General features: G+C 35.7%; 2 protein-coding genes across 3 annotated transcripts in view; one reads left to right on the plus strand and one right to left on the minus strand.

The window, feature by feature from the left end:
- Nucleotides 1–19,428, minus strand: part of LOC106139847 (clustered mitochondria protein homolog) — a 32,356-nt gene extending 12,928 nt beyond the window's left edge. The window contains exons 1-7 of the mRNA XM_060947398.1: nucleotides 18,998–19,428; nucleotides 8,429–8,644; nucleotides 7,701–8,347; nucleotides 7,416–7,577; nucleotides 2,672–2,825; nucleotides 2,175–2,308; nucleotides 368–504 (exon numbers count right to left, since the gene is read on the minus strand). Coding sequence (XP_060803381.1) covers nucleotides 368–504; nucleotides 2,175–2,308; nucleotides 2,672–2,825; nucleotides 7,416–7,577; nucleotides 7,701–8,347; nucleotides 8,429–8,644; nucleotides 18,998–19,115 — 1,568 coding nt within the window. The 5' untranslated portion in view covers nucleotides 19,116–19,428. The remainder of the gene's footprint in view (nucleotides 1–367; nucleotides 505–2,174; nucleotides 2,309–2,671; nucleotides 2,826–7,415; nucleotides 7,578–7,700; nucleotides 8,348–8,428; nucleotides 8,645–18,997) is intronic.
- Nucleotides 19,429–19,941: 513 nt separating this feature from the next.
- Nucleotides 19,942–24,549, plus strand: LOC106139837 (INO80 complex subunit E). Of its 2 annotated transcripts, XR_001228766.2 has the most exons (7): nucleotides 19,942–20,196; nucleotides 20,714–20,920; nucleotides 21,434–21,618; nucleotides 22,238–22,355; nucleotides 22,550–22,743; nucleotides 24,097–24,241; nucleotides 24,403–24,549. XR_001228766.2 is itself a non-coding variant. In XM_013341340.2 (6 exons), exons 2-6 carry the CDS (start codon nucleotides 20,717–20,719, stop codon nucleotides 24,455–24,457), a joined length of 756 nt encoding a protein of 251 aa, XP_013196794.1. In that variant the 5' UTR covers nucleotides 19,942–20,196; nucleotides 20,714–20,716; the 3' UTR covers nucleotides 24,458–24,549. The 2 variants fall into 2 exon arrangements, 1 of the variants encoding a protein (XP_013196794.1); XM_013341340.2 differs by lacking the exon at nucleotides 24,097–24,241.
- Nucleotides 24,550–25,676: the final 1,127 nt, after the last annotated feature.

The raw sequence follows: 25,676 nt of genomic DNA on the forward strand, positions 1-25,676 counted from the left end.
GAATCAATGCAGACAGTAAAAAATAGAAATAAAAAACATTACTAGTTATCAATCGTTACATGTCTGGAAAAATACGGGCATAAAATGTAAGAAGCGATAATGTTAAAATCATACAGTAATTTATTATTTCTTGTAGTCACGGATAGTTGGGTATGCACTTTGACGTAATATGTGTAAAAAGATAGGTATTAAAATGCCATGAAATATTATTTAGCTTGGTCCACCTATGTCGCCAGTTCAGAACTCGATAAGTCAGGTATTTACCTGGAACGACTCTCGTCAGACCTCCGTTACCTCGTTTACTAAAGTTTTACTGGAAAAAGAAAATCTTAATCAACTTGTTTAAGGAAAAACCAGGTCAACTTACTGATTAAGGTAGAATCCTCTGGGGCAGGCTGTGATGTGGAAATGTCTGTCTTCGAGAGTGATAACATGCAAGTAAAGCAGGTCACCACACATCTTTCGCGGCCCAGGAGGTGGGTTCCAGCCCGATGTTGTTAAAACCTGGAGACAACATTCACAGCTGTCAGTTTAAATTCTTTGAAATAAAACAAATATTGCACCATTGCATGACCTCGGTTTTTTTTTTGAAGTGTGTTCATAATTTTCAGGTCGCCTAAAAGCATTTGTCATTTATTTGCAACTGGGCTCTAATGATGGCTGCTCAAGCGATTGCTTAACTTAAGACTTTTCATATGACTTTCAGGTTTCTCTGAAATCTTTGGTTTTAAATTTCTAAATGTTGAGTTCGAGATGTAGTTACGTTATAAAATTTTATTAAAATTACTATGTCTAATTACCTATAATAAAGAACAAATGGTAGGAAGAGCACATGTTTATTTTTTTCTAATTGATATTTATAATCTCATGACATGCTTTTAACGCATGTCTATACTGTTATACTGTTACGCAATGATACCACAGACTTCGGAAGAATTTTTTCTGAACTTTATACTATAACGCGCGATCGTATCTGGTATGACGCAGCTTCTGATAACCTTTTTTTATTGCTCGCTTTGAACATGTTTTTCACTACATGAAGGTAGTCTGCCTGTTAACATAGGAGGTTTTGTTATCAACAAGGAAGTGCTTTGTCTGTTTGTCTGTCCGTTCGAAAACACTTAGGGTTTTCATAAAAGGCCTTTACCACTTTACGTCAGAGTATCTTTAAAATATTTTTGGCAATTTTATTCTACCGCTTGATCCATGTAATTAAAAAATGTTATCATAATCCCACCACGGCGGTGTTTGTGTCGCATCTTCCATGTATAAAAGTGGACTACTTCACTAAGTACTCAAGGGTTTACAAAATAAATAAAATACAATTTTTTTACCATAGATTACTGGTATATTAAGCAGTAAAAGGCAAATTTCGAGCTGTAATAAATAAGAGAATTTATAATGCATAAGAGCCTCTGGGGTCCGCTTATGGCGTCGATCCAGGTTTGGGAAATCAAAGCAATTATAAATGTCATTTCTGACCCAGATAAAGTGAAAACCTGGTGTGGGTTCCCACTTTATCATTAGATTGGTAGATAGATATTTTTTATCTTTGATCATGGTTTCTTGAACGGCAGATTTCCCATGATGGGTTGACTTTGTTATAAAAATGCATGGTTACAAAATATTGTTTACTAGAAGTAGCTACCGCGACTGTTCGTGAAGGTATGTCACTTAATAGTGCGTCTAAAATATCATTCTTATTGCCTGTTTGGCCACCGTAATGGTTACCAAGCAATGTCGGATACACGCTTTGTCATTTTGATCTGTAATTCTAGTCTTACACTTCCAGTTTCAATGGGATTAACAACCATTATATCCGAAGGGACTTCTGCATAAAGTGTACATTACATTGTCAAGTAAATTATTTTGAATTAGAACGATAACGAAAAAGGCCATCGAAGTAGGGCGCAAAGCGATTATTATATTTCTTCCGTCTTTTCATTTAGTTAAATGGTGCTAAATTACACGATGTCAGATCTGAACAGTACGCTAAAATGAATAATTTATTTCTTCCTATTATTGTTCTAAATGCTACGTACAGTTCTACACGCGTATAATATCCAGAATTTACATGTGAACTTATTAGGAAATGAAGAATTTACATTTATGAACACAGTGTGGATTGTTTATTACGCAAACACAATATAACGATTATTTCGATAACAAATTACCTTCAGGCATTGTGGTGCTTTGTTCTCCTTGGTTAATCCGGGATGCAAGGGTAGCAGAGGTCGCTCAGTGCTTCCCGGCATAATGTAGTCCGGGGGAGTGCAGTCCACACTTTCCGGGCGTGATTTCTTCTTCTCTATGAAGTTAGAAAAGCATATTTAAACTTAACTGCCGGAATTTATAAGAAGGCGACACTTCCTTCGCACAATTATTGTTTAAATTTGGTTAAAATTAGGTTTTAGTAAATATGCATACTCCTTCATATCAAGTAGATATCTTTGCCGTTTAGATGTGGTAACTTTCAAAGAAGTAATGTGTCAAACTTTCATATTATAGGGTTCGTATGATACTGTAACCTTCAAATAGGCAAGAGAAACAATATCATTTAATTAACAGAACAAGGTTAAAGTAAGTGGTTTATTGTCTCTAAATGCCTCTTTATAACGTTACGAGTCGTGACAATATCATAATGATTATGACACTTTACTGTTGTTAGTACCTAAGATATCACCCTGCGTGATAACATTGAGGAAGGCAAGAGAACTGCACTCCTGGCCAGCGTATGCGTCTGTGTAATCGATGGACTTCAATAGGTCGCGAACATGACGCACGTGGATCCTAGCTTCGCGCATAGTATAAGGTTCTTCGACAACCTGTGGGCAAAAATATTGACATCTATACTAATATTATAAAGCTGAAGAGTTTGTTTTGTTTGTTTGTTTGTTTGTTTAAACGCGCTAATCTCAGAAACTATTGAACCGATTTGAATAATTCTTTCACTGTTAGGTAGTCTATTTATCGAGGAAGGCTATAGGCTACATTTTATCCCGGATTTCCTACGGGAAACGTCAACAATGCAGGTGAAAGTTGAATGAGTCGGCCATCTGCGAGCTTTCCACGCGAACGCTGCGCAAACCAACAAAGATATAGTAAAACAATGTACTAAAGATGTGAAGTACTCATTTTTTGCCACAAAAAAGTCCGCGAGAGCATATATCTATCTCTTAAGGTTTACTTACAATAACCACTTTTATGTTCATTTTTTAAGATTATTTTTTCATTATAAACATAAGTTATTTTGAAACCAATTTTCTTTAATTCAGTTTTAATCCTTATCCAAATAAATATGTTTATTACTTTCAGCTTTTCATGTAGACTAAAATTGCCATTTACAGTATATAAATCAGACGAATAGGTTTTGAGATATAGTCGTTATAAGCAATTTGCAGCGAAACATTTAATACGGCGAACCAGCGTTTTTTCTAATACGCGTGACCGCCTGACAAAATAACTATTCCACGCGGACGAAGTCGCGGGCACAGCTAGTACATACATATAAGTAATCACGTCTATGTCCCTTGCGGGGTAGATACAGCCAGTAGTCTTGAAAAGCATGAAAGGCCACGTTCAGCTGTTTGACTTAAAAATATTGACAATATAAAAATACAAAAATTTATGCTAGTGATTAAAAAGGGCACATTCATCTAGTGCGACTTTTACCGTGATCCATTACGGGTTAGATTCCCTACAAAGAGGTCAGACGCGAGTCGTTTAGTTTAAAAACCTGACTTAGAACATACATACATACATACATACATAAAATCACGCCTCTTTCCCGGAGGGGTAGGCAGAGACTACCTCTTTCCACTTGCCACGATCTCTGCATACTTCTTTCGCTTCGTCCACATTCATAACTCTCTTCATACAAGCTCGGCGGTTTCGGGTACTTTTGACCTGACCCTTTACCAGGACGTCCTTAATTTGATCAAGATACGTTCGTCTAGGTCTTCCCACTCCGACCTTTCCCTCCACACTCTCCTTGTATATCTGCTTAGTCAACCTGCTTTCATTCATCCTCTCCACATGACCGAACCATCTTAACATACCCTTTTCTATTCCTGTAACTACATCTTCTTTCACATCACAACATTCCCTTATCACGCTGTTCCTTATCCTGTCACTCAATTTCACACCCATCATACTCCTTAACGCTCTCATTTCCACTGCATTTATTCTGCTTTCATGCTTCTTTTGCCATACCCAACTTTCACTCCCATACATTAATGTCGGGACCAACACGCCCCTGTGCACAGCCAGTCGAGCCTTTTTGGATAGTTTCTGACTGCTCATAAAGGCATGCAAAGCTCCATTCACCATGTTCCCCGCGTTCACTCTCCTTTCAATATCACTATCATACTTGCCATCTGATGTAAACTTTGATCCTAGATATACAAACTCTTTCACTTGCTCCACTTTTTCTCCTCCAATCAAAATATTACATGCTGTCATTTCTTTCTCCATTTCAAAAACCAGTGTTTTAGTTTTACTTACGTTCACTTTCATTCCTTTCTCTTTTAAAGCTTCATGCATACAGTTTACCATCTCCTGTAACTCCTCCGCTGATGACGCCAGTATAACCTGATCGTCGGCATAGAGCAGACATTTGACGAGTAACTCATTCATCCTTAATCCACTTTTAGACTCTTTCAAATCTGTCAAACAGCTATCCATAAATAGGTTGAACAGCCACGGTGACGCAACACATCCTTGCCTAACGCCTTTCTCAATCTTAAACCACTCAGTGTGCGCTCCGTTTATCCTGACACAAGCACTCGAATCCTCATATAAGGATTTCAGTGCTCGTATTAAGAGACTGCTCACCCCATGCATAGAAAGTGCTGACCACAATTCATTCCTCTCAACTCTGTCATAGGCCTTTTCCAGATCTACGAATGTGCAATAGACTTTTTGACTCTTGGCCAAAAACTTTTCGGCTATGCACCGCAAGGAAAAGACCTGATCAGTACATCCCATTCCCTTTCGAAATCCCGCTTGAGCATCCCATATTTTGTCATCAGTTTCATTCCTGACTCTATTAATCAATACCTTAGCATACAATTTGCCGACGACGCTAAGCAGGCTTATACCACGATAATTTTTGCAGTCCAGCTGTGACCCTTTTCCTTTGTAAAGTGGCACGATAACAGCCTTACACCAATCTTTTGGTACTCGGCCGCTTCTCCAACACAAATTGAAAAGGCAGTACAACTGACTAGCTACTACGCCTTTTCCTGCTTTAAGCATCTCGACCGACACTCTATCACACCCAGCAGCCTTTCCCGCTTTCATACTCTTAAGTGCTTCCACAATTTCGAACATTTCAATTTCGCCTTCCATCTCATTCTCTTTTTCTTCGCTATAGCAGAAATCTTTCTTATTTCCTTCCTTTTTTTCAAATAAACTTTCAAAATAGTCCTTCCATATCTTTAGTACACATTCTTCTCCTTTCACAACGCTACCATCCTGGCATCTGATCCTAGTCAGCTCTCTGGTTATAGTATTTCCTCGGGCTGACCTTACGGATTTCCAGAATACTTTCAGATTTGACTGAAAGTCTTCTGATAGCCTTTTATCAAAATCCTCTTTATACTCTTCTTTCTTTCTAATCACAGCTTTCTTAACCAAATCTTTCATTTTCTTATATTCCTTACGTGCTTCATTCACATCTTCATCTATAACCTCTTGCATTCTTAAGTTAGCTTTTGCTGCTAACAAATCCAGCCATGCTTTCTTCTTTAATCGCACAAGTTCTTGCACATCTTTACTCATCCACGCATTTTTGTGATTTTTTCCTTTCCTTCTTCTACTTACACCACACACTTCAACAGCTACTTTCACAATTCTTTCTTTAAATTCCTTCCATCCATCTTCAATATCGCTCATTTCCTCTAAATCTTCAAATTCATCCTTCAGTCTATTAATATACTTCTTACCTACATCCATATCTTGCAAATTTTCTACTTTTACTCTTTCCAAAGCGCTGGTTTGCTCCCTTACCCTGTGCCGCCAGCGATTGAAGATACCCCTTATCCGGGATATCACCAGTAAATGGTCCGAGTCAATGCCAGCACCGCGATATGCACGGGTATCCAGCACTTTGTTCTTCAATCTTTCATCTACAATCACAAAGTCTATCATACTTTTTAATATACCTTCCACTCTTGTGTAGGTGTGGATCTCTTTATGTTGAAACATTGAGTTCGACACAAAAAGATCCCACTCTAGACAAATTTCTAATACACTTCTTCCATTATCATTCACCTTTTCGTCACCAAACGCACCAAGCACCTTTTCATATCCATCACGCTTTACACCCACCCATCCATTAAAATCACCTAACATAATAATCTTCTCATTTGGCTTGGTAACTTTCAATACTTCTCTTACACTATTCCAGAACTCCTCGTTTTCGCTTTTTGCTGATGTTGTACCCCTCGAACCCACATCCCAAGGTGCATAAACACCTAGAACGAAGATCCGAGTGATTCCAACTTTCAGCCTAATCCATAGAAGACGAGGGCTGACACACTCATACTCATTCACGCACTCAGCCATTCGTGCAGAAAGAATTAGACCGACCCCTTGACAGCCTCGGCTGGTACTGGAAATTCCAGACCAATACGCCGTGTAAGGGCCGTGCTGCGTCGCGTCGCATCCTTTCCGCTTCGTTTCATTCACGCACAACACATCCAAACGTCTTTCATCCATCATCTGGCATACTTCCTCAATCTTATCCTTCATTCCTCCTCTTACATTCATCGTCGCAAAGCGGCTTTCAGCAGACCGCATACCGCTCCCGCCGGGAACGAGACGTGATGGGGTGCGGACACCATCGCCGCCATCTAGGTGCTCTTTCAAAAAATTTGCATCCATGCGATTCCCACGAGACGCTAGGGAAAAATTTTGTCCGCCCCAGCAGAGCCCCGCATGCCAGGGTAAGGCTAGCCATTACCTGGGGGTCGCCCAACCCCATGGCGGAAGTGGCACGCTCGAGACTAGGCTCGCCCCTAGCCATGCATCCATCGGCGCGGCAGACCTTAGATTGGCAGGGATTTACATTAAAGAGGAATCCCAAGTCTATCCCTTAGTCGGCTCTTACGACATCCGTGGGAAAGAGATGGAGTGGTCCTATTCTTTTGTAATGGTGCCGGGAACCACACGGCAAACTTAGAACTCAATTCAGTAAAATGGTCAAAAGGCACTCTAAGCTAATGTCCAGCGGTTTGGATGTAACCGGGGTTACCGCCAGGAATAAGAACATATAGACTACAAAAATAGTGCGAAAACTTTCCCTCTATCAACAAAGCTATTTGGGTGTTTGTCTATATCTTCAGCAAGATACCAATTTCATTTATTCACCAAAATCATTTCCAAGTTACTATAGATATCGAATTTATATTAACCTTAATCACTGAACCCTCCTTCAAGCCCTCGATGTTCTTCAACTCTGCAAAGTTATCCAGAGTGACGCCGTCCAATTGTAACGAGAAGCAAGTCCTGTGACATGTGTCCTCGCGGTCCATCAAAACCTGGTGTATTTCCTGGACGAGTTCCATACTCGACACCTGAAAATATGACGCTTTCATCTTGTTTTCGTAGTATTGTGTTTAAGGTCCTTTAGCAATAAATGGACGATTAACTTAAGAATAAAAAAACCGCTTTAAATAAAGCTAATTTCCATAATTTACCTGAATGTCCAGAGGCTCCGCTCCAGGACTAACAATTTTGACAGTAAAACCCATGTCTTGTATAAAGACCACTTCAGCGTCTCGTTTCTTATCATCGCCATCTTCACTAGGGGTTGATTCCCTATCCTTCTCTCCATTAAGTATTTTATTGCTTTCGCCATTAACTTTATCAGTCACATTTTCAACATTGTTCGATTTATCATCCTCTTTTTTAGTTTCAATAGCCTTATTTATAACAGGTTCCTTCTTCTCGGTATCATTATTTTTATCAGTCGTTTTACCCTTTTTGTTTTCTTTTTTCTTATCCGACACTTTATTTTCAGAAACCTTAACTGGGCAAACGGGTGATAATGCTACATCACTCCCTTCATCAGACTTAGTTGATTTAGTTTCATCTGAATCACTGTTAATTCCATTAGTAACTATTTTAGTATTATCACTACTACTAATATCACAAACTGCATCTTTTTTTGGGTCGCCGTTAAGAATATTCTCACTTGTACTTTCCGTGCCATTCACTATTGTTTCTTTGGTACCTGAACTTGCTTTTTTATTTGGATCGCTGGGTAATGCATCTCCGTTTGCTTTTGCAATGTTACCGGATTTTCTATGTGATGACTTATCGTTAGTTTTGCCTTTTTGAGAATCTGAAATAAAATAAAAATTATAATTTACTCCTAGCTAGACTCATGCATGTTTCAAAATGTCTTTATCATTAAGTTTGTTACCTGAATTTATGAGAAAAGGCGCTGTTATGTTATTGGTCTGCGGGGAGGCAGGCTTGCGCGCAGCGGCTGCATAAGAAACACGCGTTGCACTCGCATTTCCACCACCGCCCTCATCATCGCCGCGGCCGTTTGGTGTACTTGCATGACCATTGCTGCAAGACACTTTCACGCTTACTTCCTTTTTCATTTTTGGAGGTTGCTTTTCTTGTTTCTCCACTGCAACAAGCAAAACAAATTTTATCATCATCATGTACAGTAATCCTTAAATGCGATAGAACTATTATCTAACTAAATGCCACTCCCCCATCAGATAAATACGAACTTTATCAAGAAATTTATCAACAGATTTTGGACTTTTGATATTGTTCGCTTTTTATAGGGAATGGTAAATAATAATTTGTGAAAGAATTTTGAAACTATTATGTTTAAAAATTCTTTCACAAATTATTATTACGTCCGGCATTACGTCTTCATTTTACAGCCGGCATTACGTCTACATTTTACTGACATCTCTCATGGCCGACAAACAAATATAAACGTATTTCTATAACTGTCAGCATAGTTGATGCGTGCCGGCTTTTTTTTATTAGTAGTTCCCCGGCTGCGCAGAGAGTAAGGAAAGGGACGAGCCGACAGCGTACTCTGCGTCTCGTGACGAAGGAGCACGTGGTCTGCGCTGGCGCAGAGCCAACTATCTCCAGCAGCGAGTCAATAATAGATGGCAACGGGATGCCGCCAACAATAGACGCCATCGACGTCGAAACCTCTATGTATTTATTTTATTCATGTTGTACACAAGCTATCGCGTTCGCATTGCTAGGGCAGTGACTGACGGCGTCAAGTATAGATGTTTCATTTATATCACAAAGTATTACTATGGCAATATACAGTCTTCAACATAAAGACATTTAAGTACCTACCTACAAATTTACGATATTTATGTATTTAGGAGCACCTCTAACTTCTTTCAAAAGAGGTAAGATGCAACAGTGACGATCACCACGAGGAATAAAATAAATAATGCTCCGATTTTTTTTCCTTGCGCCTATAAACTAGATTCCATATCGACCAACACACGACATTGTTTGGCTATTTCCGATCTTCAGTTGTGTTGCTTTAGAGCCCAAGATCCGCTCTAACCCAGATGACTTGTTAGGGTTACTCATTTCTTATTATTTCTACTTTACTTTTTTAAGTATTTTAGCAATTCCTATTATTTCGTTACTTCAATTTAGGTTGGGAATTTATTAACTACCAATAAAAAACCGTCAGATAATTAACTGAACGCATAATAACTAATATAACGACGATGATAAAGTACGAAGTGACCTAGATTACAATCTACTCTAAGTTCTTCACACAAACATGATAAGGGGAACATTGACTATTGACCATAATAAATACGTTAATGACCTTTTATGACTATATTCCATTAATGTAGGTCTGGTAGAAATTTAAGTTTGAAGAAAGTAAACTTATGTTGATGTTAAAATGTGTAGCCTGCCTTTAGTTTTTGGTAAAAATGGTTATTAGGACATAAACCTGTTTTGTTATTCACTTCATATACATGTTAGCTACCATCTATAACGTACTCGTCAATTGACCATATGATTATAAACCCCATCTAAAATTAACGTAAATTAACGAATTCCGGTGTATTGTGGTTTTTGAATAAAACAGCACCAATTTTGTGACATAATGATATACTACATTCTCCGGCCCTTTAGTAACTACTTATTCTATTGCTGGTTATGGAAGTTATTTGACGAAATATTCGTATTGACATTATTAGTTCTACATTCATTTACGTTTTTTAATGTAGACAATGTACATTCGTCCACGATTTAGATTTAAGATCAATCGGACGTCAATTTACAAATATAGATCATATTTGTAAATTGACGTCCGATGAAAATGCTGCAGTGTAGTTTGTTCCGCCGCTTCTTCTACACATGCGCTTTGGAAGCGGTAGTAGTTATAATTAGATTTAAGTTATGTGACGTCAATAAGTGATACCTTATATCCAATTTTGAAATTAAATCCTATTCTATTCTATAATTCCATCACCCAATAAGAATTTGTTTCAAATTATATTGTGGTTATGGTTATCCATACTAGCAATATAAAGAAAAAAAATCAGTTTAGGTTATTTCTTTCTTGATTATTATTCCACAGAAACTCGATTGGATCTGATCATATGCTCTGCTAATTATCTAAAAACTTTACTTCAACAGTACAAAATAAGTTTAGGATGGCATTTTCGTTATTTTCTTAATACCACATAGGATACCAAATTATCACTAAAATTTTGATGTTATCTTAACTAAAATATCCAAACAAGATAACAAGCCCAAGCGCCTGGGACTCAAGATAACGCTTAAATCAAAATTGTGATAACAAGACGTTGACACAGTTTCCTTCTGCGTTGCTATTCAAAAAATTACACCTAAATACCTAATTTAATGAACACATTTTATTAGTTTTTGGAAAATTTTTTCTACTTTATCTGAAAACAAAAAAAAAACATGTATAAAACGAAATTATAAAAGTGTTCAGAAACTGTTTGTGTTCAGAATTTATTCATTCTAGATTGAGAAACAAAACTGCTGCGTCTTTTTAAAAAATAGCTAAGCAACCTGAAGACTCATCTCCATAACAAAAAATATGCTTACATGTGCATGGTTACATGAGGTTGCATAACAAGAACGCATGTTGGCACAGAAGAACAAATACAACAGATGCAATCGGTAAATTCCATAATCATACGAAAGAAATGAATCATTAAAAGTTATCTCCGCTCCTGTATTGGTTTGATGGTAAGTATTTAGTTAGAAAATCTATTCGGTAATGGCCAAAGCCATATATGATTTCATCCACTAGCAATCCAACGCATAATGACAGGTTCTTTTTGGATAAACTTTTTAGACTATCTGGATTCAAGGGAAATAGTTTTGCTTTCAATTAAAATTGTAAATCTTCTTCCGAAGTAAGTAGATGACGCACATTATGACGATACAACAGCGGCGAGTCTTGCGATTTCAAATTCTGATAAACATCGGGTACGTTGTTTGTTCAAAACGCAACAACGGCGATCTATGAATTATGCAAAGAAATGAGCCGCCGAAGTGTCGGTGACGGTACCTGAATATTTAACCCTTAACACACGGATTATTGTTTGAAGTCTTTCCTTGACCTTAACTTTCTTCAGGTGACGATTATTTTAGTCATAAAAAAACACTCCATTTTGCCACTAAGCTACAAACATGAAACTGTCGAATAAAAGTCGATTTTTATAATTCCTTATTTTACAACTGAATACATACCTACAAATTTGGCATATTTACACAAGGTGAGGTCTTGACAATTTTGAGGTAAGTATTTGACATAATAATTAAAAGGTAAAAAAATACGTAGGTACAAGTTTAAGGCTTTGAGTACAATACATGAAGGTATATTTACGTTTTATATCTTGTATAAAAGTTCGCGCGCGCCCCGGGCATTCACGTTTGGACTACTATAGCGTTCACCAAGTTAAGAAGCTCGCCATCCTCTGGCGTCTACATGCTTGTCTATACCTAAACCCACGGTCACTTACAATTTTGTAAAAATAGTTCATATAAAGGTTGACGTACTTATTCTATGAATCTTTAAATTATCTCTCATCTCTCTTACCTGCGTTTTACCTAAAACGCCACATTTAAAAATTTAAGTATGAATAAGTACCAATATCGAGAAACTGAAAGCATAACACTTAGAAAAAACAACCCGAAAAGAGCAAATCGAAAGCAAGAGATAGTTAAAGATAATTATTTTATAAAAATAGGTGGGTCAATTCGCTCACCAAATATTATATGGAGCATTTAATTTTATGTGTTTGATGCCTAGTAAAATTTTACGTAAATCACAGTATTAGGTATAAGTACGAGGGATATAACCGTAAGTACGAGTATACATACTGTGTGTGCGAATTCATTGAAACTTTCGTAAGGGCTAACATTTTGACCAATTCTTACCATTAAAGCTCATGAAAAGAAAGAAAAAAATTTCGGGGTCAAATGTAGGTTAAATTCTAAAACCCGCGGCAATAAAATTTTATAGAGAAGATGAGTGTCATCATCAAAATAGCTGCAGCGAGCGTGGCAACAAGCAGAATGCATTTATTTGTATGAATCGGTGGCACGAGCGGGGCGCTTCCGAACGGCACGAACCGAGACACTGAATATTTACTGAAGCCATTCTAGCTGGCAATCATTGGCATAGACAGTCAATAATGAACGGGCTGTATGTCGTCGGTTCAATCGACTGAAGCGATGCGATTCTCTTAATAGACTGTACTTTGAACGTGTTTTTATGAGTACTAACAGTAATTGGATTGTTCAGCTGTAGGGCTTCCTTGGATTTCGTCACAATTTGACTACGTTTGACTTAATGAAATTTCAATCTTATATCATCACGGACGATCCCTCGGCTTTCAACGTCGCCCGACTGGATATTTTATTCGAAAATTTAAGACAGCTCGAAAATATGTTCGAGATATCATAATTTATTTTAATGGATTACTAATCAAACAACCGATTATTGCACGCGCTCGTTTAGTTCTTTTTTAATTGAAGATGTATTCATAACATAGTTTAAAGAATATCTTTAGAACGGAATGTCATGTTTCTGTCTGTATGATTCGCTCCAGTTTAACCAAACTGTGTTTCCGGGTAGCTATCCTAAATTAGAATAAACTATTCCTCACAAAAGCCGCATCAAACTCGATTAGAAACTAGTATAAACCTAATTTGTAGAATAAAGCTGGATTTAACTAAATTTATGACCCAAAACTGAACCAGATGCACATCTGGTTACGTCTTTTGACGAAACCTTTGACGTGTTCATCCAAAGTTTGCAATCGTTCCAATCAAGAACAGATTTGAATTAAATACAAAAGTAAACAAATCTTGTTTCTAATTAATATGATACGCAACTTTGAGTGCTAATGGAGCGGGTAAGCACTCAAGCGTGAAGCTGCCAATGACCTACTGGAAGTAAAACCTACCGGCGGGTTTCAAACGCGAGATTATTGAGCCGCCCAATCTAAGACTGGAGAAAAAAGTACAATAAGTAGGTTGTCGCACAATTGATAATTAAATTATGTCAGTCAAGTAGTAATTGTTATGTCAACTGTTAAAATTAATAATATACAAATGCGGAGTTAACTATAAAGTATACGGTCAATCGGAGCTGGAAAACAGCAACAAGTCCGTAGAAAGTAAGTCGTAACCTAAGATTTTACCAAGATGTTAAACTCTAATTTAGATTTTTAAAGGTAATGATAATTTCGCTTATTTTTGCGTTTCTTTGTTTGCAGTACGAAAATCTAATTTTATTCGGTAAGGTAAATAGTAATAATGATAACAGGGACGCCGTTATTAAAGATTATTTTTATGTATGTATATATTGTTTAAACGTTGTTATAATATTTGGTCGAACGCGTTTATATGGAACATTGGAAATAATTTCAAAAACTTTGTTGATTCTGACTGTTCCACAAATTGCTCAGTCACGAATGACACAGAAGGCTGCAATATTGAACAAACTTATCAGTAACCAACATTCTAGTAAAACTCGGAGATAAATCGGGTACTGGAGATACGAAAATAGTGATTTTGAATACCTAGTTAGAAAAAAAACTTTACTTAAACAGTTATATACTACAAAGTTTATTATGATTCGAAGAGAAGACAATGAAAATATATGTATATCAGAACATAAAAGAATATACCAATATGCTAACGCCTTATTTACGAAATTGTTACAAGCTTGTCGTCATCTTTCTTCGTGGAAAATATTTCAAACAAATAGTTAGTAACAAACTGTAACAAACTAAAAGCCACTATTACAGCACTTGTAATACAACATAGGTATAGAGAAAAATAGTCTTATCGCGAAATGAAATCATAATTTTTTATCAGGTCATGAGTAAACATCTTCCTTCCTAGATATCAAAGCTCAATCAGAAATTACCATTAAATTGTCATATCATAGCCACACCAAAATTTGTTCGCTATATTACTTGGTTTATAGGTATTTTTTAAACGGTTTTATTTATTTCGGTAGCACATAATATATTACGTCATATTTAAAGTTACTTTACGTATCCTACATCTATCAAGTTAAGATGATTTATTAAAAAAAAAGGTGATATAAGGTGAATTAACTAAATTTCCTCTTAAAAATAACTGAATTCTTATCGTACAGTGTGGATGGCATAAACATTTAATGCATAGATATATAAAAGTGACGAAATTCTTGATAACCTGCGCAATGTGTTCCTCATTTCATGCAATCATTGTAAGATTAAGATACTTCACTCTGTACCGTACAGTGTATCATTATGTAAAGGTACGTATAATTTAGTTATAACGTTTGTCCCCAGATAGACCGCGTGATTGATTTCCTGTAACAGTTTAGTTTTAAGAAAGCAACTAGGAAGGTGCCTATTTGGTCAAAAGGCACACCTCAGAATCCGGATGCACGCCAAGAGAAAGAAGGATTAGGTAGTAACTATTTGTGTAAACTAGGCGAAGGAAAAAATCTGATTTTTTTCCGGTAATGTACATCTCTATACAAATAAAATAAAACGAAATATCATATCGGATAGTGGTAATGGTAGTTTTTGTTTTCATAATACAAACAACACAAATGATATCGATCATCGCTCAGTGAGCTGAGCAGAATATATTTTCATCACTAGTGGCATACACATCATTGCCTTTCTATTTCTGCGAAATGATGGGGATTTCTTTTGACAATTGATTTTATAGGTTCACATGCCAGGATGGGTAAGGTTGAAGAGTCGTAAAAGCATAGGTTAGCCATCAAACTAATGTATGTGGCCGTGATAGCATTTGAATCTGTGCCACCCTGTACACCTGGTTTTTTATTTATAAAGACGCTCTGCTCGAAGAACGATGTCGTCGAAATATCACTGCAAACTTCTCCTAATATTGTCGATTTTTCACAAAATAAGACAATACCTTTATTTTCAGAGATACACTGACACGTCATAAAAATAATACATACCTACTCTTATACTATAAATTACAACCAAATCTAGATAATCAATATTAACTGCGGCAAGTGTGCGCTGTTTGTGTGTACAGCTCATCTGCAGAGAATTACCAAGATTCTGGTGCCTAGTACTGAAATGCCCATAACTGTTTGCTTAATAAATAAATGTAGGTATTGAATGGATAGCTTTTACTTTCGAGTTTTTGTCTACCTATTTTTAACACATGTCGCACAGATGTGTGTCTCACATTGCATAGAACAAAAGTAGTCCCTAGTGGAGGTTAATTTATCATTTGTCGATTGAATGGTAGTTTTAACATTTGTCAAGAATGTGTGAGTAAAATGTACCTACTTCAGCGTTACAAGTTCCCTAAAATGAAAATATTGGTAATTTTTTATTACCTATTTATTCTATCTTAAAGCCAAATAGCTGAGCATGGCCTATCAGTCTTTACAAGACTTTTGGCTCTGTCTACCCCGCAAGGGATATAGACGTGATAATATGTATGTATGTTTTTATTACCTAAATTATTCTAATTACCTCCGCATAGATAACACATTATCGTTTTTAACAGATAACTGGGTCACTATGACATGAATGTATCATGGAAAAAGAGAAACCAAAATTTAGTAGTTTTGACATATGCCTAGTCCCTAACATGGGATAAAAAACTCAAGCATATAGCAAAACTTGGCATACTGGGACCCTCAATTCTATATCTGAGCTATGCTAGATCATTCAGGTATAAGAACAAAAAAAAAGAAACAAAATCGCAATATCAAACATCAAAATTATTAGTTGAAAACTTAACCACTTCTTTGACATACATATAGTCAAGTCTATATCCCTTGCGGGGTAGACAGAGCCAAATTTATGGCCTGATGATGGAATTGAGATTCTTTTTTATTGGTGCCAGGAACCACATGGCACTTCTTTGAACAAGGAAATAACTTTAGATCATACTATCGAAATGTATGCATATATACCTTGACTACATATCTTCAGTTTAAAAGCAGATGAATTTGTCAATTTGTAGGATTAAATTTCAAATCTTTACTGATTTTTTTTTAATATTGCTTAATGTGCCTATTAAAATTTATGTATAATACCAAATAACTCTTCTTATAAGTCATTAAAAATTTATTTGACCAAGTTAAATGTATTTTAACATAAGCAGGAAACATGGAGTAAGAAATATAAATGGATAATATGTGGATTTAGATTTATCAGGGATGTCCTGTAAGATTTATCTGGGATATCCTGGCGAAAACTAATGCTACTTGCATGAAGAGACCTATGAATGTGAATGTAACAATAGAAGTATGCAAGGATTGTGGCATGTGGATAGATGTAGTCACTGCTCACCCCACTTGGAATAGCAATACAAAAAGGTGAGAATCAAGCCTGAAAATGGCATCTGTACTGTGAATGTTAAACATAATTGACGGCCTCTGTGGCGCAGCGGTAGTGCGCTTGTCTGTGTCACCGGAGGTCCCGGGTTCGAATCCCGGCCAGGGCATGATGAGAAACGAACTTTCTCTGATTGGCCTGGGTCTTGGATGTTTATCTATATACGTATTTATTATAAAATATAGTATCGTTGAGTTAGTATCTCGTAACACAAGTTTCGAACTTACTTCGAGGCTAACTCAATCTGTGTAATTTGTCCCGTATATATTTATTTATATTCATTATAATTGATATCAGTTGTACTTATCACAAGAAGGAACAAGAAAAATTATTCATGATTGTTCACAAGGCAATTTATGCCTTATCTTCCATCTCTCTCTTAACTCTCAAAGTTAACAAAAGTCAGAAAGTGAAGTCATTTTATTGGAATTTCATACATACATACATATGGTCATGTCTATATCCCTTGCGGGGTAGACAAGAGCCAACAATCTTGAAAAGACTGAATGGCCACCTTCAGCTATTTGGATTAGTGATTCAAATAGTGACAGGTTGCTAGCCCATTGCCTCAAAAAGAATCCCAAGTTTGTAAGCCTATCCCTATGTCGAATTTTACGAAATCCATGGGAAAGAGATGTAGTGGTCCTATTCTTTTTTGTATTGGTGCCGAACTACACGGCCCATTGGAATTTCACAATATTTTTTTTATTTTAGCTTTACTAAAGCAAAAAAAGATATTGTTAAATATAACAATAATTTATTTCAGTGTCTACACAGAGAATTCAGACTGACATCAGAGCATAGCCCAAACTGGTACCGGAGATTGGCCTGTAAGTCTAGGGTTCATTAATAGAGGATTTCCCAGAACTCCTGTGGGAATTAAATTAAATAGGTCTTTCCACTTTGTGGTTATAAAAATGAAATGATGCAAGAGTATTGGTGGAAAATATTGAACTGAATATTGACAAATTGTATATGGTAGACATAGATAGTGATAACCTAAGTTCGTTTGAGAAGTAGGTGAGGTCAGCAATAACAATCTGGCTTCTTATTTTTATAACTTAATTATCATATAATGGTATTAGAAACCTAATTAACTTTATACAAGCTTTAGCTTAGCTTGAAAATATACAAAATTAGTCCTTACTCCAGCAGTACTATAATAAAATAATAGTTTCACTTTCCTGATAGGTTAGCACAATCTTTAAGCAACTTCTAGTCTTGTAGTAGTTTAAAGTACTGGACACACATAAGTAAACTCCAATGGTACAGTTATGAATACCTATAGAAAATGTAAAAAATAAAATTATTAGCATTTAATTTTCAAATTTGTAGTTAGGTTTAAATAAAAGAAAATAAATGCTATTTAACAAATTTCCTATTATTATTTTTTTATATTCCTTCTCAAGCTGCTTTTATATTGCTTCTTATTTGCTTTGACTTGTTCCACATATACTGCCAGCATGCTTATAATTTTATTGATAAAAGCAAATTATTATTCATAAAATAAAATTTGTTTTAATAAATAAGCTATTCTAATTTAGGCTCTTTTATGTACAATAGGTATTATTATGTCCAGATTTAAATTACACATAAATGTTATTGCTTAAAGATTTGAGAGTATAAGTAATTAATTACTGCCTTTAAGGTATATAGGTAATCGGGTTTTCATTTTCCTAGATAAACATACAAAGGCAATACACCTTTAGCAACTCATGAGTATGTATATGTGTAGTTAGGTAGGTACCTACCACACAACATGCAGTTGTGTAATGATTTCTCATCTTTCATACATCTGTTCATCAATTGGGGATAGTTTACATTTTTATTTCAATAGATCAAGAAACAATTATCTTGTTTTTTTAATGTCATTTTTTATCATAGATACCTACCTACATTTCTACTTTGGGTAGATATGGTGATATTGGTGCACATGGTGGGTATGGTTATCAGCAATGGTAGGATCACATGATTTTTATGATCACATGACTTCACTGCAATTTGTGCACTAAAATAATACCTTCTAAATAGTCTTACTTATTATCGTTCGAAAACTCCAACGTTACATAACTGAGGGCAAGACCATTTTTCAAACTTACCTTTTGCAACATTTTCGTTTACACTTTTGTCGCTCCCATTACTGCTTATTGGACATTTTTTCACTTTTTGCGGAGCATTTTTTGGAGAGCTATCATTCACTTCACTACCAAGAGCCATCACAACACGAGGGATCAATCCGCTAACGACTGACCGCGACGAGCACGGCTCCACACTTAGCTCACTCAACTCAGCTGAAAGAGCACATGCAGTAGAAATAAGGTTCAATTTCGAATATTGAGGACGAAGTCCACACAAGAAAAGAGACAATTTAAATTTATGTTTAAAACGGGAAGAAAAAGATCTTTGCTCGACAAATTTAAGGTATATATGGTTTATTCAAAATTTTCGTATATTTATTTGGAAATTATTTAGGTACAATTTTTGGCCGATAGCAAATTAGCTAATTTATTTCCGTGTTGTAGCGACATCTGTTGGCACAAAATGTTACTAATTTAATCAATGACAACCTTGACATACGAATTTACGTTTGGAAATGGAAAGAAAAAAAGAAAACATTTTGAAATCAGCATAAAAGGTAATGCTAAACCATCTAAATGGTTTGGTCATGTCGGGAGGATAAATGAAAGCAGGTTGACTAAGCAAATAAACAATGGGAGTGTGAATGCCTACAAACGTACCTTGATCAAATCGGACACTGTCTAACAAAAGGTCAGGTCAAGAGTCCCCGAAATTGACGAGCTTGCGTAGAGTTATGAATGTGGATAAAGCAAAAGAAGTATGCAGGGATCGTGGCTAGTGGAAAGATGTGGTCTCTGCCTACCCCTCTGGGAAAGAGGCGTGATTTATGTATGTATAATATGCATAAAAACAATTTGAACTCAGCGGAACTCCAGCTTGGCCAATCTTTGCAACTAAAACAATTTGAGGGTACATTATTAACCTGACAGTGACTATTTAAGTTGACACTTGCTTGACACAAACTTTGATTTGGTTGCGTGTTTTTAATTAGTTAGGGTTAGGTAGTTGTTTTCCTTTGCTAAAAAAGCGAACTGAGCAGATTTTGCGAGCTTGAGTTTGTGTTTACCTGCTTTTCCGTGGTTCTGGATATTACATCGAAATTATATCTACTTCTAGCATAACTTATATTACTGGTCTAATACAGACTAAGCAATAAATACATTTTCAATTTAGACATTCTTATAATATTTTCGAACTGGCGTCCGAAAATTATACCAAGGTAAAGTTACCCTTACGTTTACTACTCACATGGTTGTAGTTTTGCAATTACATAAAAAAATTTGGGTTTAAAGGTTGTTTGTAAAGACTTTATTGTACATAACAAATAACAAATTTTTAGTGGTACATTAAGAGAGATTATAAAATAAAAAATGCACAATGACGGACTTATCCCAATGAGGGATTTTATAGTATGATACATACATACATACATATGATCACGTCTATATCCCTTGCGGGGTAGACAGAGCCAACAGTCTTGAAAAGACTGAATGGCCACGTTCAGCTATTTGGCTTAATGATAGAACCGAGATTCAAATAGTGACAGGTTGCTAGCCCATCGCCTAAAAGAGGAATCCTAAGTTTATAAGCCTATCCCTTAGTCGCCTTTTACGACATCCATGGGAAAGAGATGGAGTGGTCCTATTCTTTTTTGTAATAGTGCCGGGAACCACACGGCACTATTACAATTATATTATAATTATATTATTTATAGTATGATTTTACTAAATTTTTAGAAAATGTTGGATGGGTGGTATTGTCGCTCAATAGCGAATATGCAAGCGAATGAGGCAGCCAGTGTGAGCAGTAGCACCCCAGCTGAAACTAGTAACACCAGAGACCCACAGAATTATTCCAGCGATAGCAGCAGTGAACCTGAGCCTGAGCCCAATTATCGTGCTCAGTACCTTTCTTTGAAGAAGAAACTGAAATATCTTATTTATGTAAGTAACTAGTCAACTACCTAGTATATACCAAATAATAAACTTAATATTTGAGCTCAGACTATAAACTATAATTTTAACTTTTTACATAAATACATTATAATCATGTCTATATCTCTTGTGGAGTAGGCAGTCGAACAGTCTTTTTGACTAAAAGACCACATTCAGGTGTATGGCTTAATGATGAAATTGAGACATTGTTATCCCATCACCTACAAGAATAGAACAAAGAAGAAGAATCCCCAGTTTATTATCCTTTCCTGTAGTCACCTTTAACCTTTATTAGTGTTTTGTTATAATGTGTTATTTATAATAAATGTGTAACTATAAATTAATGTAAATTCTTAATAACAACAATGTTTTAATAAGTTAGAAGCTACAAACACAACTTGGTTTGCTTATACATAATTTAACATAAATGTTATTCAGGGATGTGATATTTTACCTAAATATTCAGTGTTTAACAAAACTAGCATTAACCATGAAATTTATTTTTGGATATTTATGTTTCAGGAGAATGAATGTTTCCAAGATGCTTTAAGATGCAGTCAGAAGAGACTGCTGAAGGTGTCGCGGGACCGCACATTTCTTCTTGACAGATTACTACAATATGAAAAACAGGAGAGCACCACCTCAGAAAGTGAAGATACAGAATCTTCAGATGACACTGAGTACAGTCGAGTTGATGCTGTGAAAAGGTAATTTGGGATATATGTAGAGGTAAGAACATAAGTTTGTGGGTTGGTGTGATAAAATTAGTCTATGTAGTGAAGAAAAAATTGTGCTTTTCTACAAACCCAAAATTGAAAAAGGGAATATTTATTTTTGGTATTGCTAGGGTGTAGCAATTTAATCAGCAACCAGGAAATATCTGTGAGCCATCAAGTTAAACATGATTATTGGCTCTTTCTATACCCTCTGAAATGTGAGAATGATGAGATAAAGATGTGATATGTTGTGTTGGGGATTGCCATTGAAAGGCGACGTTCTTCTTCCTCCTGGTTTTTTAATTGAAAGGCAATATTATCTAAGTATACACTATCAGATAAAACGTTATACCCGCAGCATGGCAGCCGTGAGTCATAGTCTACTTGCTACACACACACTACAGAGAAATCACAACCAGGTCTAGGGAGCATTGCAAGCAAAAACTTGTAATTTGTAATTAACCATTTGCTTTTGAAAATAATTTTATTCTATATCAATCTTTAAAACACAACCAGGTTCAGGAAGCATTGCAAGAAAAAACTCGTAATTTGTAATTAACCATTTGCTTTTAAAAATAATTTATTTTTCTATATCAATCTTTTTTTTCAGAAAGAAACTTGACGCTTTTTCACATCAGAATATTTCTGCGCCATTTGCTAACAAAGGGCCTGTTGTTAAGAGAAAGAGAGCTGTTGCACCAAAAAAACCTGCAAATATGGCACACATGGTATGTTCTTTCTGTAGGCCGAGGCTCAAAAATTATTAGATTAAAACATTTTGTTTTTCGCATAACATTAAATTTTATCTAAAGATGAGATGTTCCCGACTGAATATTTATCATTTTAATGGCAAAAGCCTTAAATGCAGTCACAGAATAATCTATACAAAATGTATATGTAAATTTTCCTTTCTATTTTCCAGCACCCAACTAGTGGTTCCGTGTTAAACAAGGCATCTCCAGCATTGGGCTTCGGCTTAACTAGTGACGGCCACATGACTCCAGAAGAGGTTGAGCGGCACTTGCAATCACGACAGTCCTACTTGGAGCTGTTGCCAGAAAGGGCTCCTCCCACTGTCCCCACCGAAATGTTCAGCAATGACCCATCCCTAGACAGGTATTTCGGCTATTACACTCTACTTATTTCAGCATTCTCAAGGCGTTTGTTCAGTTTGCGTCCTCCTTTGACAGGGGCCAGCCAGGCTTTGTCCATACTACTAGAAAAGTCAGTACCTTTTCAGATCAACTACCACCTATTTTATCGTCATCTTCCTGACTTATTTTCGGTTATATTTTTCTTAAAGAAGTTCTATTAAAATTATTCTTCTTTCCTTTTAACCTCTTCTATGACCAAGTTATTAAAGAGAATATGGACCGAGCAAATCCCTTAAGCGAACATTAAGAGCGTCGGTGGTCGAATCAGTAAGGTGTCCGGTTAAAATGCGTCATTCACATAAAATGATATACCCGATGCTCTTAGGGAAACCTCGTGAGGAAACCTGCATATACAGGCAATGTATAGCCATGATCGATCCAATACAAGTTAGGTTCCGTTGTAAAGTTTGCGAAGGGTAGATGGGAGTCGCTTCGTGTAAAACCCTAACTCATCCAATCAAGTCAAGTATGCAACCGAGACTAAAGCCTGGAGGAAGAAGAAAATTCTCAAGTCTTAATTTGCAAAGGAAACTTTATTGAGAAATCGCCACCCTGGTGAACATCAGTTGCTACCTTGCGTGTTACATCCTTTTTATCGAATACTTAATGGCACTCCATAAAATAGAAGAGTTTAATGTCAGAATTATGAAAATTATAAAATACTAAGTACTTGATGAATAAGATATTATTCTGAGAATCAATGAACACTTAAGTATAGAAAATATACTTGTTTAATGACCTATCTATCGATCGAAAGATGAAGAAGCATTGCATTTTTTCATAAAACAGGACATTACAAAGAAAATTTGAGATAAAAAACACCTCAGTAGGTACTTTTAGTATTCTAATTCTATGATGATATTAACATCGAGAAAAGTTTTTGATCCCAATAACACTATGAATGTAAGCATGTGTATTAGGTATCAGTTTATTTTCAAGCTAAAACGGGTGTAGCGATTTGATTGATTGGCGTTTTGAGATGGAGCAAGACCACAATTTTTTATTCTCAAGTCAACTCGGCGAAAGTCGCGGGTACCAGTTATTCCATTCTAATATTATAAAGAGAAAATATTTCATTTTATTTTTGTTTGTGATGAATAAACTCAAAAACTACCAATCCGATTATGACGAAATTTGGCGCAGAGATAGAATTGACTCTCAGGAGTATATAGGCTCTTTTTTTCCGTAAATCCTACTGGAGCGAAGCCCGTGTAAAACTAGTATTTTATACTTTTTCTTAAGTTAAATCTAGGCAAAATATTTATGTCTTAAACTGCATCAGAGCAGTGGGTCTATGTTAGCGTTGCGTCTCCAGGGCTGGGCTTCGGCCTGTGCACCAGTGACGACTACTTGATGCCAGAAGAGCTACAGCGTCTTCGGCAGTCATACGAGTTGTTACCAGAGAGGGCACCTCCCGCCCTTCACAATCTGATGTTCAGCAGTAATCCTTCATTGGACAGGTATTTAATTACAAGTCTTTAGCGATTACGGTGTAAAAAGAGCATTAGGCTGGACATTCAATAACAACTGTATCAAGTTGAGGAGTACTCTATCATAATCCAAATCATATCGTTCATAAAAACTGTGTTAACTACCTACGTTAAATTTTTTTTTGTTTCAGTGAATCTAATGACGTGTTGGAAAACTCGCCAAATGTAGAAGAGTGGTTTGATTAGCATACCATGTGGTGGTACAATATAGGTATCATTTGCAAAGTGTTAACGATTGAGTGTAAGATAATCTCATATATTATACATTTTTTATCTGCCACTTTAGTTTCATTTTACTCCCCGTCAGTAGTTTAAAAAAATATCAAATAAATAGGTAAGACGTCTTTTTTTTTAATATTCTGTGAAGAAATAAGGGGCTAATAGAGGTTTATAGTTTTACTATAGATTGTTAAGTTTGTTTTTCGTTTCCTAAGGATTGAACAGACAGTGATATAGTATGGCTTACAAAATACGAATATAAATGAAAAATGCCTAGAATACAAGTAAAATAGTTTCTTCTTTGCGTGTTACCAGTTGTATCCTCCGCCTCTATGTTTGGGTCTTTATTATGTAGGTAGGGATAAGTTTAAAGAAAAATATTTATTCATATGTATCGGATAAATATTTATTTTAGACAATTACAATATGATTTTTGAAGCACGAGAACAAACATCTATTTCTATAACTGAATCACACTCAATTTCTCATGCAATATTGTACATAATATATTGATAAATCACATCATACACAGTGTACATAATGTATGTAGCATCTAAACATTGCCCTAATAATTTCATAAATATACATATAGTTATACCTCATTCTTAACAAGATGAATACATTAATGTTTCAAATGATATATTATTCTGATCTCATAAATCTAACGTGCAAAGAACTCCGCATGCTACAGGTTTGATAACAACATTTCATGTCCATAATACTAAAATTTCTACCTCTAATCTATATCTATTACTTCATGATACATACATATTAAAATAATCTAGTGCCGTGAGATTCATATAGTCAACTCATTTAGGTACGCAAAGTATGTGCTTCCCGCACAACTAGATTTCAACTAAACCATTTTTACGTATAAAGTTCTCTGTCATATCTGATTTGTTTCGACACTTCCCTTGCAGATTCTAGAGCTCGCCCCAGGCGGTCAAAATGTAGGTACAAGTACATTACAGAATGCTGACATTGGTGGCAAAGTTAAATAAAAATTTAAGCTAATGTCTTACACAGGAATGTCTGTAAAGAAATTTTCCCAAATCATAACTTGGATTAACATTTCAAATAACCTTATCAATAACACCAATTTGTTGAATATATTTCTAGGAATAATCGTTTTCAAGTTTTAAGTAAGTATCTAATAACAATAACAGTATATATATATAAATAGTTA

The sequence above is a fragment of the Amyelois transitella genome, chromosome 13 (assembly GCF_032362555.1).
Source record: "Amyelois transitella isolate CPQ chromosome 13, ilAmyTran1.1, whole genome shotgun sequence".
NCBI lineage: Eukaryota > Metazoa > Arthropoda > Insecta > Lepidoptera > Pyralidae > Amyelois > Amyelois transitella.

Bases quoted from the DNA above. Each gene is read 5' to 3' on its own strand.
- LOC106139837 (XM_013341340.2), top strand. From the start codon at position 20,717: ATGTTGGATGGGTGGTATTGTCGCTCAATAGCGAATATGCAAGCGAAT. The intron at 20,921-21,433 runs GTAAGTAACTAG...TTTATGTTTCAG, and splicing joins AACTGAAATATCTTATTTAT to GAGAATGAATGTTTCCAAGA. The intron at 21,619-22,237 runs GTAATTTGGGAT...CTTTTTTTTCAG, and splicing joins CGAGTTGATGCTGTGAAAAG to AAAGAAACTTGACGCTTTTT.